The following is a 17,172-nucleotide window of genomic DNA, read 5'->3' as shown; positions in this document are numbered from 1 at the left end:
GTCATCTTTTCAGATAATACAAAATGGTTTCATCATGTATCTGCTATAATAGAAAAGGCCTACAAAATTGTTTCCTCATTATGCGGACGCTAAAGTACGTATTATCTAGATATATCCTTTCTAGTATGTACGAAATGTATATTAGGCCTATTTTAGAATATGCATTTGAGGTATGGGATAATTGCCCTAGCTATATTTGTGATAAACTTAAAATGTTGCCACTAGAAGCAGCAAGAATTGTAACCGGATTGCCATAATTCGCTTCAGGATATAGTTTATACAGTGAAACTGGCTGGTTACCATTAACAGTTAGGCGGACACAAAGGAAACTAGTAGTATACTAGTATACTAAGACCCCGTCAGTGACAGCATATACCTTGATGGTAGTTTTTAGCGTTACAAGCCCCTGTAAATAGACATTCAAACACGAATAGCGACAAATATAATACGTTTACGAAATACCTTACAATAAACACAGTATTTGTCGAGTAAACCATCTTAATGTGTTAAAGCGAAACTCGAAACATTTTTCAGCTTTAGCGAACTCTTCCTCCGCGACGTTCTGATAATAGTTCAAGACAAAGGTTTCTGCCATGGTCCCTTTCCGATCATTGTTATAACGTGAGGCCATGATAAACTGCACTTTACGGGTCCCCGGAAGTTTCGCTACAGACATGCGCAGAAGTCATATTTACATCGAAGCGAGCACTAACGCTGACGCCATTTTTTGTTTGCTCCAGCGAATAACAACATCGCTGTTTGGCCTTGTTTGGGCCCATTAAATTACCCTTGGATACTAATCGATAATCTTCTCTAGCCCTTCGTTCCTCAACAATGTTTTAGGGTTTGTATTTTTGTCTGGGTTTGTCAATTGCAATGTTTATTCATATTTTAAGAAGACGCTGACATAAAAATACCCCGTTAATGTATTGTTTCGTTGAAATGAAACATTTTAGGGCCCCATTTTAGCCCTTAGATGCTTCAATGTATCCTTCTTTTTCCATTTTCATTTACAATAAACAAAACAGGTAAGTTTACATGATGTGTAGCACAGCAAGAAAACAAATATCGAAACGCTTCACTTACCTTATATTACAAGAACAAATCTGCGCCTGAATTGAATTGACTTACCTCACAAGAACAAATCCGCACTTGAATTAAATTCATCATCTGTGCTTTCATTTTGGATGGCATTTTCTTTATTTTCAGTTTTAACCATTTTAAAATATTGATGGGGTTTTTGGGGGTCAAATACACGGCGGATAAAAGTAAGAAATGTAACGAAAGGATCATCAGAACAACGTAAATATTTCTTCCTGATACAGATACCCTTTTGAGTGTGCTGAGAAAGTGGGTGCGACCGGGATCGATAATTCATTCTGATTGTTGGAAGGCGTATGCTAGGCTGAATGAGATGGGATACGAGCATGTGACAGTGAATCATAGTAAGGAATTTGTGAATGCAGAGAATGGTGCGTGCACTAATCAAATTGAGAGTACGTGGAGAGCGGTGAAAGCGTCCCTGCCCAGGTGGGGGACTACGAAAGGATTGTATGATAGTTATTTTGTGGAGTACATTGTGAGGAAGAAATATTTACGTTGTTCTGATGATCCTTTCGTTACATTTCTTACTTTTATCCGCCGTGTATTTGACCCCCAAAAACCCCATCAATATTTTAAAATGGTTAAAACTGAAAATAAAGAAAATGCCATCCAAAATGAAAGCACAGATGATGAATTTAATTCAAGTGCGGATTTGTTCTTGTGAGGTAAGTCAATTCAATTCAGGCGCAGATTTGTTCTTGTAATATAAGGTAAGTGAAGCGTTTCGATATTTGTTTTCTTGCTGTGCTACACATCATGTAAACTTACCTGTTTTGTTTATTGTACATGAAAATGGAAAAAGAAGGATACATTGAAGCATCTAAGGGCTAAAATGGGGCCCTAAAATGTTTCATTTCAACGAAACAATACATTAACGGGGTATTTTTATGTCAGCGTCTTCTTAAAATATGAATAAACATTGCAATTGACAAACCCAGAAAAAAATACAAACCCTAAAACATTGTTGAGGAACGAAGGGCTAGAGAAGATTATCGATTAGTATCCAAGGGTAATTTAATGGGCCCAAACAAGGCCAAAACAGCGATGTTGTTATTCGCTGGATGTGATGTTTAGAGTGACGTCATTGTATAGTGACGTCACGAACAATGCCCTCATGAAATTACTGTGTTTACCATTAGAAGCGGAGTAAATACGGAAAGGATTAGTCATTTCTTGTATTACTATGAAATAAACTTGCTCTAGACCATGTGCTATGTAATAATGTATAGTGTTGCTGTAACTATCAGAGTTAATGGATAGTGAATAATGGAAGTGATGGACGGGATGAGCGGAATGAGTGAGTGAAAGATGTTTAAATCCAAGTCAGCAATGTAAGATCTGCATCTAGGTGGCCTATCAACGATTTAGGCAAGGTAGATTATACCGGTAAACGTCCCATGATACAGGGCTCGATTTAGTGCTTTGTTACTTGCACTGGTGCAACCCAATATTACGAAGTGCAACCTAGTTATTAGTCTAACTTGCACCAGGCGCAAGTCAAGTTTTGAGTGGGTAAACTTCTGAATAAAACATTTAAATAATTCAATAGCATATTTCTGATATTATATATTGCAATACAAACAGTGCAACTGGAATTTGACTGGTGCAACTAGGTTTTTATCTTAGGTTGCACGATCAATCCGTCCTGCTTCTTACATTTTCTGTTCTTATGCTTCATTTGTATTTTCACAAACCTTTTTCACGTGATTAATATCTGGTAGACAGGAGACCAGCTTTAAAACAAGTGGCACAAGTAGGTTAAAATCTCTTAAATCGAGCCCTGCATCATGCATTCTCGTATGAGCCTTCAAACTAGACTTCAACTTAAATGAATTTCTAAAACTGCCAAAAGAAAATGGTCGATCTTCCTCTAAAATTATGGATGGGATGAATTCAATGAGGAAGGTTAAACGAACACAAACAACTATGAAAGACTTTTTGCTATGACTATAATTTATTGTTGTGCTTGCTATTCATCGTTTTATAAGCTTAACATTAAATGCTTATTTGTTTTATCCAGATTCGTGTCGTTTTTGTAATAGTAAGGGAAGCAACTCTTGCTTAAACTTGGGTCTTGATTCAATAGTCCGGACTATTCGCAATCCGGACGAATTTGTTGAGAAACGCAACCGTCCGGATTAACGAGGTTTCACTGTATTTGCTAACTACTAAAAAAGTCTTTGCATGCCCTATTCTGAATTGTGATTATACATGATTATTCTGTAGTTCCCCAAAATAGCAGCGCCTTAAGTGATAACTGATAAGGAAGCTGAATTACACAACTGAAAACGCTATATGGCACATTAGCCATAACTTTACACTTGGTGATAAAAAACCCAAGTACCCTACTGATGGGGAGAATACATGCGCTGCACGTTTAGATGCTCAGTCTACAGTAAACACAAAAATCGTATTAATCAATAACACCCAAGACAATATTACCACAGCTGAATATTGCGGAAGTCCTGGGAATGAACTGTGGAACTGCATGACCCTTGATTTTTCGCCATTCATTTCGTTTCTGCAGCATCAGAAATTCAGACAGTCAGGCATATATCGAACATCTGACTACCTCGGCTAGAACAACCAGATCATCGGGCATACCGCAGAATACATATACTGTAGTTTTCCATTACCGAGACCTTTCAAGGTCACAGTAAATCGTTTCATAAATGTAGATATTAACAAAGGACAAGTGATAACCAGCACCCTTGTTTGAATCCGACAACCAGTCAGTTTTAAACTAGACACATTGTTGTATATTCGTTTGGGGCATTTCTCATGTTTCCCGAGAGCCCTGGATGTTCCAGTTTCTCCCTCAAAACAGATATGTTTACCGAATCATACCGAATATAAAATTAATGAAGACAGTTAATGTAGATTCCCCTTTCCCCTAGTGTCTAGAGATGACGTTAGTGTCGATAAGTGGTCAATAATTGTCCTTACTTTTCTGAAATCGTTTTCTCCTTTCATATTAAGTTTCTAAATTCTGTACATAATCGAGTCTGTACCAAACAATCCAGTCATCAACAGCATGAATCTACGCAATTGGGATACGATGACATGTGTCAACCGAGTCATAGAGCCTGGCCATCCGATCCCGTTAGTCGCCTCTTGCGACAAGCATGGGTTACTGAAGATCAATATTCTAACCCGGATCTGCACGGGTAAAGTTACAAGGAGTGATAGGGTACATGACTTGGATCAAAGCCGGGCCAGCGCTCACACTAAATAAATCGCTAGCAAAGGTTATAGTGAAATTTGTGTATAACACATGCAGGCATATATTTCATTTTATTTACTTTTCATTTACGTACATCTTAAGTATGTAAATATAGACATAAGACAAAAAATAAAAACAAAAACAAAACAAGAAGACCAGATACAAGCAGATAGTGTAAAGCCAAACATAACATGTGTTACACATACATTCATACATTCATAAAACAAATAATTTATCCATGTGTAATGTACTCTCTACGCAGGTTTTGAGAGTAAGACAGGACACATAATTATTGACAACGTTCAGACTAGAGCTAGTATAAAGTCATCATATAAACAAAACATGTTCTTCGTCTACAATAAATGAATTACAGTTAATACATACTCTATCTTCAACATTTAGAAATAAATCCGCCCGTTTTTCTTAAGGGTGCAATACCACATCTAAAAATTGCAAATGTGGAACAAAATGAGGCATAGCATTACAGACATAACTTTGACAACAATATAATATGGTACTTGTTGGTCCCTGCCTGGCGCTCGGCATTAATGGGTTCAACAAGGACTGGTCGGTTCGGAGTCAGTATAATGTGTCTGAGGTGGGTATTCATGCTTCTCTGCGGTATGTCAGTGGGCAAGCACTATTCTCAAGCACGACGTTAAACCCAATTTTACCTCACCTCACCTCGTACACATTAATGTATTATTTAAAACGAGCGGTGATATATAAAATATGCTGCATATCTAAGTCTGCTAATTTTGACGAAAATCGGTAATTCCAGCTTTTACGATTAGAAGCAAGCCTTTCCGGCCATAAGAAAACATGTTTATTTAAACAATCTTCATATTTCTAAAATACCACTATCTAACTATACACAACCGTTGTTGGACAATTGGAGGGACACATCCTGTGTTCCAAATGATAGCAATAGTCGGTGCATGTTTACCCATGCCGAGAAAAAAACCCCAAAACAACAAAACAAAACAAAAACAACAACTGTACTATCCCTGGGATGAACATATCACGATTACCCCATGTTATTTAGATGCACTGTATACAGGTGGTCACTGACTATACCATAGAGTATGTACAAACCCTATTTTCCTCTCATTTCTGCCTAGAGTAACTTAGAATAAGTGTTCAAATGCATACCTCCTATTGTCTTAAACTTAGAAATAAGTGGCCTTAAAGCCCTGCTCGCAGATTTAGCCGCGGCCTTTGCCATTATAGTCAAGGTGAGCCGTTAGTATTAACCTCAGATATAAATAGCTATTAACCATGCTTAAAACAGAATTACTGACAGTAATTATTTTTGGTTTCTGTTACACAGGGGGTTTTCTAAAGTTTACAACATGTGACATACACACATAAATAACAACATCATTTTTTCACACATATTTTTTCACACCAATTATCAAATTTTTAACAATGTGTAATAGATTCAAATTGTCAATTCAAATAGATTCAAATTGTCACTAGCCATTAAGGTTAATGATCCAAAACTGTCACTAGCCCCTCAGACACTTTACTGGCCCGAATTATTCATGATAATTTATAGACAGCGCATATGAGAGTAGTTAGAGTATTTATTTCACGAAATAATTGTATCAAACTATTCACTCTGAGCCTCTGACATTGATGGGACACACTCTAAGAATATCAATACATTTTCAAAAATTTTAATTATCTTCATATTGAATTATCTTAAGGACTTAAAGGTCACATGCAACGTAAAACACAACTTTGCAGATTCTGATACCTTTCGGTATGGACTTACCGAAACAAAGCGTCAAAAACGCAAATTCAACTTATAAAGTTGAAAAATAACGCGATGAAAAAAAACGCGCGAAATCGGAGTTCAAACGTTTCACTAATTTTCCCCAGACTTTTCTGGGGAATACGGGTTTCAACAGCTGGGCTGCTCTCATAGCACGTGCGCAGTGAATTAGCAACTTGGAAGCGGGCTGTCACTCGGTGAAGTGAGCATGTTTTGTTGATATCACAGGCGCGAGCTTTTTATATGTTATGACAGTAAATAAACTGTTTATATAATTTCACCACACGTTCTTCTTACCGAGTCACTTTCTCCGATATGCAATCATTATTTAGAGTTGACACAATTTCTAATGTGATATAGATATGTCGCTGTCACAGCTCAATGTCTTGTTATATTGACACCTGTGTGTCTGCCTGCCTGTCTGCTAATGACAATATTCAATACACAACTGCGATCACTGACCACATGCAATTTGAACTTAACACCAGTCAGGCTATACACCATAAACAAAACGCATTGATTTATGGCCCGAGTTCGGTCTTGTCACATTATGTAATTACACAGACAGGCACTTGAACACATGACATGTTATGATGTCTGTTGATTGCAAAATGAACAAAAATGAACATGTCAATTAGCAGTGAAGGTGGCATCTGCTAATTGTTACACTTGAGTGCACACCCAACTGGGTTCGGTACTGTACAAAATATTGCACTTTTGATTTGCGATTATACGCTTATAATTTTGTTTATTTGTTTTTTCATAATCAGCAATCCATATTATATGTCATGAAGAAGTGATAATTGTGTTTTAATTATGTTTGATTTTTTGGTTGCATGTGACCTTTAAGTCATCATCACTGGAAAAATCCCCCACATCATAATTGTCTGCATCTGAGATGCTGCCATCACTATCATAGCACCTGTCACAGTCAGAATCTTGAGCTGTCCTCTCCATGATCAAGTATCACTAGCCAGTAACATTTGACAGGCCCGAGCAAAGGTCAACTAGCATTTTGCTAGCGGGCAGGCAGTTATTTCGAACACTGTCAGGGGGATGGTTGCGAAACTGGTGAGGCTTACCCTAATTTCGCCTACATTAAACCAAATAGTTAATTGCATCACCCCTATTATATGAATGGGCATTGTCCATCTCAGGCTGATGGTTGCATATGTTCCCACTGGTACGGGGCCGTGGTCCACAAACGAAGCGCTTGTTGCTGATATATATGTAAAGTCACATGTCACATGTTTCCGTCCATTAAGAATGCAAAAGCAGGCATCAACGAGAAAGTTATTAAATCAACGGTAATGCGCATTTATCACAAAGTCAATCACATGTCTATCAGGCACACTGATTACACCTTCAATATAATCAGTCAAATCAGAAATACTTCCGTATGTGTTACAATCTACAACCAGATACCAGAAATAAATACAATACCCAAAATGAAAGAACCCAAAAACAAGTTTGAATAAATGGCAAAAGGCAATCGAAGTTCCTTCCGAACAGGCGTTGTCTTTCAATTCGGACTGAGGTGTTTGAATCATTAGGGAATATAGATTGTCCGTGCCACAACAATATATCATCCAAATCATCATCACTGTTTTCATAGTGTCTTAGAATAACATAACTGCTGAAGACATCTTGAATCAAATCTGTATTGAGTGCTAATATAGCAACGTTTTGGTTGTTGATATATCCATCACGGTGCCTCTGTGTAATGAGGTGTATTTCAAATTTATTCTGAAGTCCACTGTCAACGTATTCTTGTGAGACGATGACGAGGTACTTCCAGCTCTCCATGATCAGCCTTGAAACAGCCTGGGTAACAATTTCATGTCCGAGAACATCATTATCTCGAAAACACACTCTCAAGCCCCGCGAAATAAGCGCTTTGGCAATTTCAGACGCCATCGCCTTCTGTTCGTCAGCGTAGGAGATGTACAGGTCGTATTTAACAGTAGTGTTGTCTGATGGCGCAAGTCCTGCTAGTGTGCCTCTGCCTTGGATTGGCTGAATGTTGACGCGTCTTCTCCCAAGTATCATATTGATGCATGGATTTGTCACCCGTTTCAATATCACTCTGGTGAAAAACCAAGCCAATATTATGCAAAAGGTTAATCCTCCGTAGAAAATCAGCTTTTCTCGGTAAAGGAAATTATAGGATATATTCTCAAGTAACATCTCCAGTAGATCACAGGTTGTTGTTTGCACATTTCCCCAACAAGGCGGCTCTCCCAACGGAAGAATTTCCTTTGAGCTATTGTAATACAAGTCTAAGAGCTGTGGTTTCTCGGGAACAAGTTCTATAGTGTCAGGGTATTCCACTTCAATAATTTGGTTTCTTCCAAGAGACGTATCGTACATCTCGCGATAGAAGACGAATTTGTGGACACCATATGTGTTAGGACAAGCGCATTGCCAGCTCGTGCCACCTACGCCATCTACCATTAACAATTTGTTTTTGAAGGCAGGAATGCTTGAATAATGGCCACCATCATGCCATAGGAACCAATACAGGAAGACGAATATGGAACATGATTGATCAAATCCCTCGCATATATTTACAAAGGACTGTCCGTTGATTTCATGATCAAAGTCAATTTGATTTGGCCCGTCTATGTAACTATATGACGCACTTGTTGACACGATGCCTCCAATTGGAACAGACACCCTTTTTCTCTTTGCTTTGATTTTTTCTACGATGAACTCTGCAGTCCACGTGTATGGCAAGGGTGGGACGTTCAAGTGGGGCAAATCCTTGTGAGGACATGGACATTTAGTATGTTCTTTTCGGACATTCGGGCATTCGTGCGATGTTTTCCCCCTCGAATAACCTTCATCCTGACTTGGTTCCCCAGCATCTGTTTTTTTCTTATTGTTGCTAACATATGAGGCTACTAATGTGGCCATTTTTGCCACATGACAGGAATATTTTCCAAAATCTTCAGTATCGATTAGATTAATTTCAAGCTTTGACGTAACAAGATATTCATTCCTATCATCAGTAGTTGACAACCTTTGTGTACTTCTATTCAAATCATTTTTTTCAAAAACAGTTGTGATGTGGCGACGATGACGTGGAGATGAGTCGATTCTCTGGCCATTAAGCTTCCAGATCACCTGCTTCTCGTGAAACTTTACAATTCCATGGAAAACCAGCAAGTCCTTACATATCAGTCTTACATCTTCACCCTCATATCGCAAGTGTCGCTCGAGCTTGAGGGGTTCTGGGCCGGGAATCTCGCGCTCACGCACCATAAACTCAGGCCTGGTTTCATCTATTGCAATGACGCTATCCTCTAATCGCTTGATGTAATTAGACTTAAAAGTTTCCCATGTCCAAAGCGCTGACCTGTCCAAAACGACGGCAACAAAAAAGTAACTTGATACGACAATGAACACGCCACAAAGGAAAACTCTCCACCGGCCATGTCGCAGTAGGGTCATTCGTACTCTGCTTTTCAGTAGAGTGAAGACAAGTTTCAGAAAGAAGAGTCCAGTAAGGAGCAAATTCTTCCAGTTTATGAAACACAGATCTGGGTTGTTTGGATCAGTAAAGAAACCTACCAGAGGAAATAAGTTCAGAAATAAGCATGTCAACAGTATTAACAGCAATCGTGATGTCGAGAGGATGGCTTTCTTCATGCCCCAACAAGACAGCTGACCTCGTTCCATTCTCCGTCAGTTGGATATTAAAGGCGACTCCTGTTAATATAAATATACAATTATGTGGATGTTACCCAAAACACTAGTACTGTCGCTTAATAATGTGGAAAAAGAAGCAACATTTAAAATCTATTAGATGTAAACCGTCTGCCATCAATAGTGACAGGGATTCATGATAACGTTTGTTTCAATCAATATTTCAGCCAAAAGGCTAACGCCAAGTAATATCTTTAGGTTAGTAATTGTGAGTGCCATTCTTTGTTTTGGCGTTATATATTTACTAGAACTAGGTCGATGTTTCTGGTGAACTAAAACCCCAGAGTTTCATCACAAGCTCAACGGCATTTATTAAATATCTGCAAAAGAAATGTGTTTGTCGTGACAATAAATCCTACCTCAGTTAACTGGGTGGTGAAACGAGAATTATAACGTTTTTTCTTTACCTTATAAGCAGCACACCTATTCACACTGTACACAAGAGAAGTAGTTCAAAATTAACACGTTTTTAATGTAAACGAAATCAGTGGAATTCGGCACATACTCGAGACTGGTAATTCTCTGGCGATATTTGAGATTCGGACACAAGGTGAAATTATCCACTTAGTATTAGATGTAGGTAAAGATGACTTCTCTAAAGTCTAAAGAATGGTTCTTTTTTAGTATCGGCTTTTTATCACATATAGCAGCCAAGATCTAGATTTGGTGTTCCAAATATGCAGCTGGTGAAAGGACCAGTGTCTAGCTCTCACTGATATGAACAAACTTAAAAATTTCAATCCCTGATAAAAACTGACGGCCAAAAGAAACTTCACCATACTTCTAAATCAGTCTACTTTAAATCCCACAAGATAGATGTAAGAAGTAAAATATATTGAAAAGGCCAAGATCTCAACGAAATCAACATTTATACAGCAACCAATATTGGCATGGCCGTTGCCCGAACTGAGGTGTGGAAGCAAATAGAAAGTTTTTTAAGGGACAGTAGGCACACACATCCAACATTACTCATACAAGTCACACAAAAACTCTCGCAGAACATGTCAGACGATTGATGACGAAACGTGGTATATGACGCTGTTCTTCTTTGCCGGCCTGTAATCAGTTCTTGTCGGTTGTCTTGAGGATGTGGTCGCTGTCCACCACGACATCCCAGATGTGTTCTATAGGAACATATCTCGGCAGCGTGAATGCCACGGCAACACGACGTCGGTGTCTGCAAGGCAGCTCTTAGACTAAGGCTTAGTCTCTGAATATATATAATTTTGATAGTAACAAACAAGCCCATTTATATTGAAAAGGAGCCCTAGGGAGACCAGAGATTTTTATATTCCACTTTGTGTCTTTCTCAGTTCCGCTATAGTCTAATTTCGCTGGAGCTTGCGATCGAGAATTCTCAGAGACATCTTTGTCACAGGTTGGTGTCAGTGCGGGTGTTTCCATCTAGGTCTCAGTGAATGCTGAGCAGCATTTCATCATCACTCTCATCAAAGTTAAGTTCGTGTTTTGCTGCAACCAGTTCACAGATCTTCAATGACGGACAACTTTCTGGCTATATTTCTTCCGAGGAGATAAAATTCCATCAACCGGCAACTTTCTTCCTTCAGAGACTTCTCCGGTCGTAGCTAGACTAACGCTTAGTCTCTGAATATATATATGTATAACTTTGATAGCAACAAACAAACCCATATTAATTGAGAGCAGAGATTCAGAACCTGAGGAAATCTAGACTTGTTTATTTAGGGCTTTAGCACTGCAGAGAGGGCTTGGCAGTAGGGAAATTAATGTGGTTCAGGGACTGTGAGACAGACTAGGCAGTTCTGTACTACTCGTTTTCTATACGGTCTGGCGTCGTCATGCTGATAAACAACACCAGGGAGTAGTAGTTGAACTGTAGTTGGTAGGACGCTTGGGCGAAGAATTTAACGCACAGTGTTTTCTCCTGTCCACAAATTCCTACCAGCAACATCACACTACAGGCCCTCGTGCCTTTGCGAGTATGAAAGATTAAAAAAAACATTTTTTGAGATGACCCCGGCTCGAAATGATTCACAGTACCATAAATCATGACAAGGCCGGACATTTCGGAGTACCCCACCTGCCTACTTTGCCGATCGCTACGCTACCACCGCATGCAATCGATTAAAACTATATTGGCCTATTGATCATGATACCCACCAATTGTTTATTGTTATTTCTGCAAGTCGTTTGAAAGCCGATTTTGACCCTCAACACGGGTGTGTAGTCGGAGCTAGCCCTCTGTTTGCTCAACGCTTATAAATCTGCACATTCTTTAATAATTCGCGGGGAATTGTAACATTTCATCGATTGCTTGACTTGGAAATGTAAGAATTCTTTTTTCAAGCAATGGCTTTTGAAAAGAAAGCATCAGCTGTAAATGTCTCCTTAACAAGCATTTCGAGTCAGGGTCATCTAAAAAGAAGCGGTTTGTTTATCTTTAATCCTCGCAAGGACACGAGGTGAGGTGAGGTGAATTGGGTTTAAAGTCGTGCTTGAGAATATTTCCCTCATATGACGACGTGCATGCGTGTGTATGTGTATGTGCGGCTGCTTGCACTAGCCCAGACGTAAGCTGGTTTTATAGTGCTAGCCCACTGAGATACCATGCCAAAGATAAGCATGGATACCCCACTCAGCCGACCAGTCCTTGTTGTACCCATTAATGCCGAGCGCCAGGCAGGGATCAACAAGTACCATATTTGAACGTGTTTTGGTATGACGCGGTCGGGCATCGAACCCGCGACCTTCCGCTCTCCGGGAGGACGCTCTAACCACTACACCACGGAGGCGGTCGACAACACACAGACAAAATCTGACAACACACTAACAACATCTGACAACACACTAACAACATCCCACACACAGACAACATCTGACAACACACAGACAATATCTGACAACACAGACATCTGACAACACACAGACAATATCTGACAACACAGACAAAATCTGGACGCTCTAACCACTACACCACGGAAGCGGTCGCAAGGACACGAAGGCCTGTGCATCACACCCGTAGTTCCCCCCCCCCCCGCGGCATGAGGTCCTGAACGCAGCATAACAGCTAACTGGTAGTTGTTCCTGACAAATAAGTTATAGAACTTTTTTTGACTGAGTGCACATTACAGGTACACTAACGCTTAGTCTCTGAATATATATATTTTTGATAGAATAGCAATGCCTTTTAAAATGAAAGAGCCTTAGATGAGAATACGGCACCTGAACCTGAGGAAATCTAGACTTGCTTCATTTAGGTGTTTAGCATTGCAGAAAGGGCTGCGTGGAACGGAAACTAATGGGGTTCCGGGACTGTGAGACAGACTGCATTACAAGTAGCACGCATAACTGAATACATCGGTGCGAGATTCACTTGATATTACAACAGCTACTGTAATCGAGTCCTATAAATAGACACTGGGCATTCCATAGTCGCATGTTACTTAAAATACTTCCACGTCACCAAAATGGCAACTGCTTTCGTATATAGCAAAACAGTGTGTCCATAATAGTGTACTCATAGGGGTTAATTAAGTGACCTAAAAACTTGTTTTCGTCGCTATACGGCTTAAATGATATCGGTGTGACGATAATTTATAACTCACCTATTTCTAATTCTACCTATATTACATATTCTGATGACGACATTATATACCACACACAAAAGGGGACACAAACTGAGTTAAAGTTTGAAAGTTCTAGCAAATTACGCTTGATTGTATTGGCTATCTTTGAAACTAAGGCTAAGTATTGGCTAAGTTAGAAACAGAGAACTAAACGTTTCAGCATCTTCAAATTACGGAGGGTAACATATGATAACAATGAAAACCCACCTCAAACTGTTCTTGGTCTGGAGTGACTGTTGGGCCCATAACACGAACTATTTTTAGAGTTGGCCGAGTAGTAAATATATACTGAAAGGGCCCTAACTGGCTCCCCGAATCTGCAAATGATCAGAAATGAGTAAATTGGATAGACTTTGTTGAATATCGTCTTCAAAAGTTATAGGAGACTCCGAATCTTCAGATCTGAATGATTACGTTTACCTGTGACAACATGTGTATGCTTTTGGACCATATAAATGAACCCGAACGTTCTCCTAATATCCCAAGCCAATAATGGTTGTCACCCCCTTCAATTCTTTTAATTGGAGAGGGGGTGTGGGGTTGGGGTATGAGGGTGGGGGTTGGGATGGGGAGGGGGTTACAACCATTATTGGCATGAGTATATGTTTCCATACAGCTGAAATATTGTTAAGTGTGGCGTAAAACTATACTCACTCAATATTAATATTTGATCATCATCTAGTTGACTGCGGAGTTTACTTTATATACAGGACCTTCGGGGTTCCAGTGAGCACTCCTGAAATTAGTAAGTCAAGGTGAAACCTTGGTTGTACCTAAGATGATTTTCTGAGGAGATATATTGACAGTTCACAGACTCGCTCTTCTAATGTAACTGGGTTTATCTTTTTCCTTTCGTCTCATAAGTATTTATGATATGTACTTGATCATATCACAAATTTTCTCCCATTACCTTTGTCCTGTGACCAGTTAGTCAATCTTGTAAATGATACAGCAACTAGATATCTATCAAGATTTTAATGAATCTTGTTGATGCATAAGAGCATTACAGATGAGTGATGATTTTTAGTTGACATATTCATGTGGTAGTACTTGATAGTATAAGGTGAAAAGACTGAAACGGACATAAAAAGATCAGTTCAAAAGGTCATTGAAATTAATCTGTACAAAGTCTTTTAGCTTATTTATAATTCTTACATTATACATTCTAACATGAGACAAAGAATGCATTTAACTCATGGAAATGATTCCTACATCAATAATCAATAAAGAGAGAATTCAATCATATTTTCAGTGAAGTAAAATTCTGTGACCTCTGCCAATGGAGCCAAACCATAGCAAAAGTTCAAAACATTTAAAAGTACATTTAAAGCTCATTTCCTGACTAAAAGTTATGCTGAAAGTGACAAAAAAACCTTACTCAGATAAAAGAAACAAAACTTACACTGTGGGGACTGCATAATTGTCTGACTTTAGTTAATTGGTTCCTAAATAGAGCTGCTGGGTAGCAGACGACATCTTGTTGGTGAGGGCTCACAAATCTATCTCCACTGGGAAGAGTTTACTGGGGGAGGTAACTCTATAGCTGATAAACTGACTGAAGTGTTCATAAAATCTTCAATGGGTGTAACAGAACAACCTTACAAAATTCTTTTCGGAATAACGACAATTTCATAATATCAACCCTGTTTCACGTTGTCAATTTAATTGATTGGAAATCTTTTAAGTCATAACTTGACAATAACTGTCAAATGCTACCAGTATATCGAGTAGCACACAGAGACATCAATTATGCATTTAATTGAGTACAACAAATTTAAGTGAACACGGATATTATGAATTGTTTTTTCCAAGAGCCGATGGGTTCCGACAGTTAAAGACGTGATCCCTCATCACCATCATGTTTGTTCGTTTGTTTGTTGTTAACAGCGATATTCCGCCTATACCGCGGCCGTCTGGGCCAGACAACCCAGTGATTAACATCACGAGTATCGATCTAAGAAATTGGGATACGATGTCATGTAGCAACAAAGTCAGCGAGCGTGGCCACCTGATCCCGTTAGTCGCTATCCTGACACGCTTTAGGGCGCAATTTCGCAGTGTTGGCTACACCTCAGACTACTGAGTCAAAGTTAACACAAATAGTCGAAAATTACCCAATTCTGAACATACATAGTAATGTTATACCAGCATATACATACTCCCAGACAACTGCACATTCTAACAATGTTGTCAGTACAGTCTGTTTGACTAGAAAGTGTCCCCACGAATTGCTAAATATATCAGTTTAGAAATGTAGTTAATACATATTACGAGGCAAGATGTTCACGAATAACCTATACCCAAAGACCCGTGAAGATCCGGGGTAGAATAGGCCTTCAGCAACCCATGTGCTTGCCATAAAAGGCGACTATGCTTGTCGTAAGAGGCGACTAACGGGATCAGGTGGTCAGGCTCGCTGACTTGGTTGACACATGTCATCGGTTCCCAATTGCGCAGATCGATGCTCATGCTGTTGATCACTGGATTGTCTGGTCCAGACTCGATTATTTACAGACCGCCACCATATAGCTGGAATATTGCTGGGTGCGGCGTAAAACTAAACTCACTCACTCACCTATACCAAAACACCTTTTCATCTATTAGAAATTGCCATGCATTAAAAATAAGTTGTTTAACAAACTATCACCATTATAAACATGAGTGTTGACAGTTGGCACGGAGGGGCGCACGGCAGCAACGGGAATAGACAGGTGCGGAGGGGAGCGTCTCAAAATCTATTCTGAATTATCTGTGACATCGTCAGTGGCATCACAGTCAGAGCTGATGGAATTAACAAGCGGTGCGACAGTTGGAGACCATCACGAGTAGGGCTCTGACGGGTACTCGAGTACCCGGCAACGGGTAGGGTACGGCAGGACTCGAGTACCGGCTCATACCCCGTATAACGTTTTTTTTCTGAATAGTCCTGAGAAAACGATTTCTCAAACGTTCTATATCTGATCGTTCGCACAATACTCTCCTGTTCTCTCCTCCTATTTTTTTTGTACCTATATACCCGAAAGAATGTAAGGGTCGCCATAGTGTGTATATTTCGTTACTGACGAATTGTTTTGGTTTCCAAGGTGTTTCTGTAATACTGATAATGACATGCATTTGTTTCCCGAGTACAGTTTAGTGATTTCCTGTCGGGCCTGGTTCTTCTGGAAGTTGTCTAATTTATTAACCTTTGATGCTTTTGATATGCCCCCTACATGCGTTGTGTCGACAACATTGTCTCTCTTCTGTATTATACCTATCGATGGCATAAAACGGCCTCCCCCCCTTCCCGCCTCAGCGCGAAAGAAATCATACACTTTAATTATCCACTTTCTTGCCTGTACAGTGAACATCATTTCGTCATCAGCACACAGCAGTTATCACGAAATGCCCGTGCATCAGATGTACCTGTCTATTCCCGTTGCTGCCGTGCGCCCCTCCGCGCCAACTGTCAACAATCATGTGTATAATGATGATAGTTTGTTAAACAAACGTTTCTGTGATGCACGACAATTTCTATTAGATAAAATGGTGTTTTAGGTATAGGTTATTCATGAACATCTTGCCTCGTAATATTTATTAACTACATTTCTAAACTGATATATTTAGCAATTCATGGGAACTCTTTCAAGTCAAACAGATTTTAACTGTTATCGTTTCGACTATTCGCGTCATCCGAAATTTTCCGAGATTTTCCGAATGTAAAAAACACTGGCTTAAACTGGTTCCTCTATTGGTACCCGCTCCTACCGCTGTGA

The 17,172-nt window shown here is 39.4% G+C and overlaps 1 protein-coding gene across 3 annotated transcripts; it reads right to left on the bottom strand.

Moving 5' to 3' along the window:
• Nucleotides 1-6,955: 6,955 nt before the first annotated feature.
• On the bottom strand, nucleotides 6,956-15,006 carry LOC124264548. Of its 3 annotated transcripts, XM_046699295.1 has the most exons (4): nucleotides 14,820-15,006; nucleotides 14,072-14,153; nucleotides 13,625-13,734; nucleotides 6,956-9,815 (listed from the first exon to the last, which is right to left on the bottom strand). In XM_046699295.1, the coding sequence occupies exon 4, from the start codon at nucleotides 9,783-9,785 to the stop codon at nucleotides 7,509-7,511; it is 2,277 nt and encodes a 758-aa protein (XP_046555251.1). In that variant the 5' UTR covers nucleotides 9,786-9,815; nucleotides 13,625-13,734; nucleotides 14,072-14,153; nucleotides 14,820-15,006; the 3' UTR covers nucleotides 6,956-7,508. The 3 variants fall into 3 exon arrangements, with proteins under 3 accessions (XP_046555251.1, XP_046555253.1, XP_046555252.1); XM_046699297.1 differs by lacking the exons at nucleotides 13,625-13,734; nucleotides 14,072-14,153; XM_046699296.1 differs by lacking the exons at nucleotides 13,625-13,734; nucleotides 14,072-14,153; nucleotides 14,820-15,006 and adding an exon at nucleotides 10,220-10,998.
• Between the last annotated feature and the right edge of the window lie 2,166 nt (nucleotides 15,007-17,172).

This window comes from Haliotis rubra, unplaced genomic scaffold (genome assembly GCF_003918875.1).
Source record: "Haliotis rubra isolate DU_JTF1 unplaced genomic scaffold, ASM391887v1 Scf93, whole genome shotgun sequence".
In the NCBI taxonomy this organism is placed as follows: domain Eukaryota; kingdom Metazoa; phylum Mollusca; class Gastropoda; order Lepetellida; family Haliotidae; genus Haliotis; species Haliotis rubra.
Note: the sequence above shows the minus strand (reverse complement) of the source record. Positions and strands in the feature narration are given on the sequence as shown.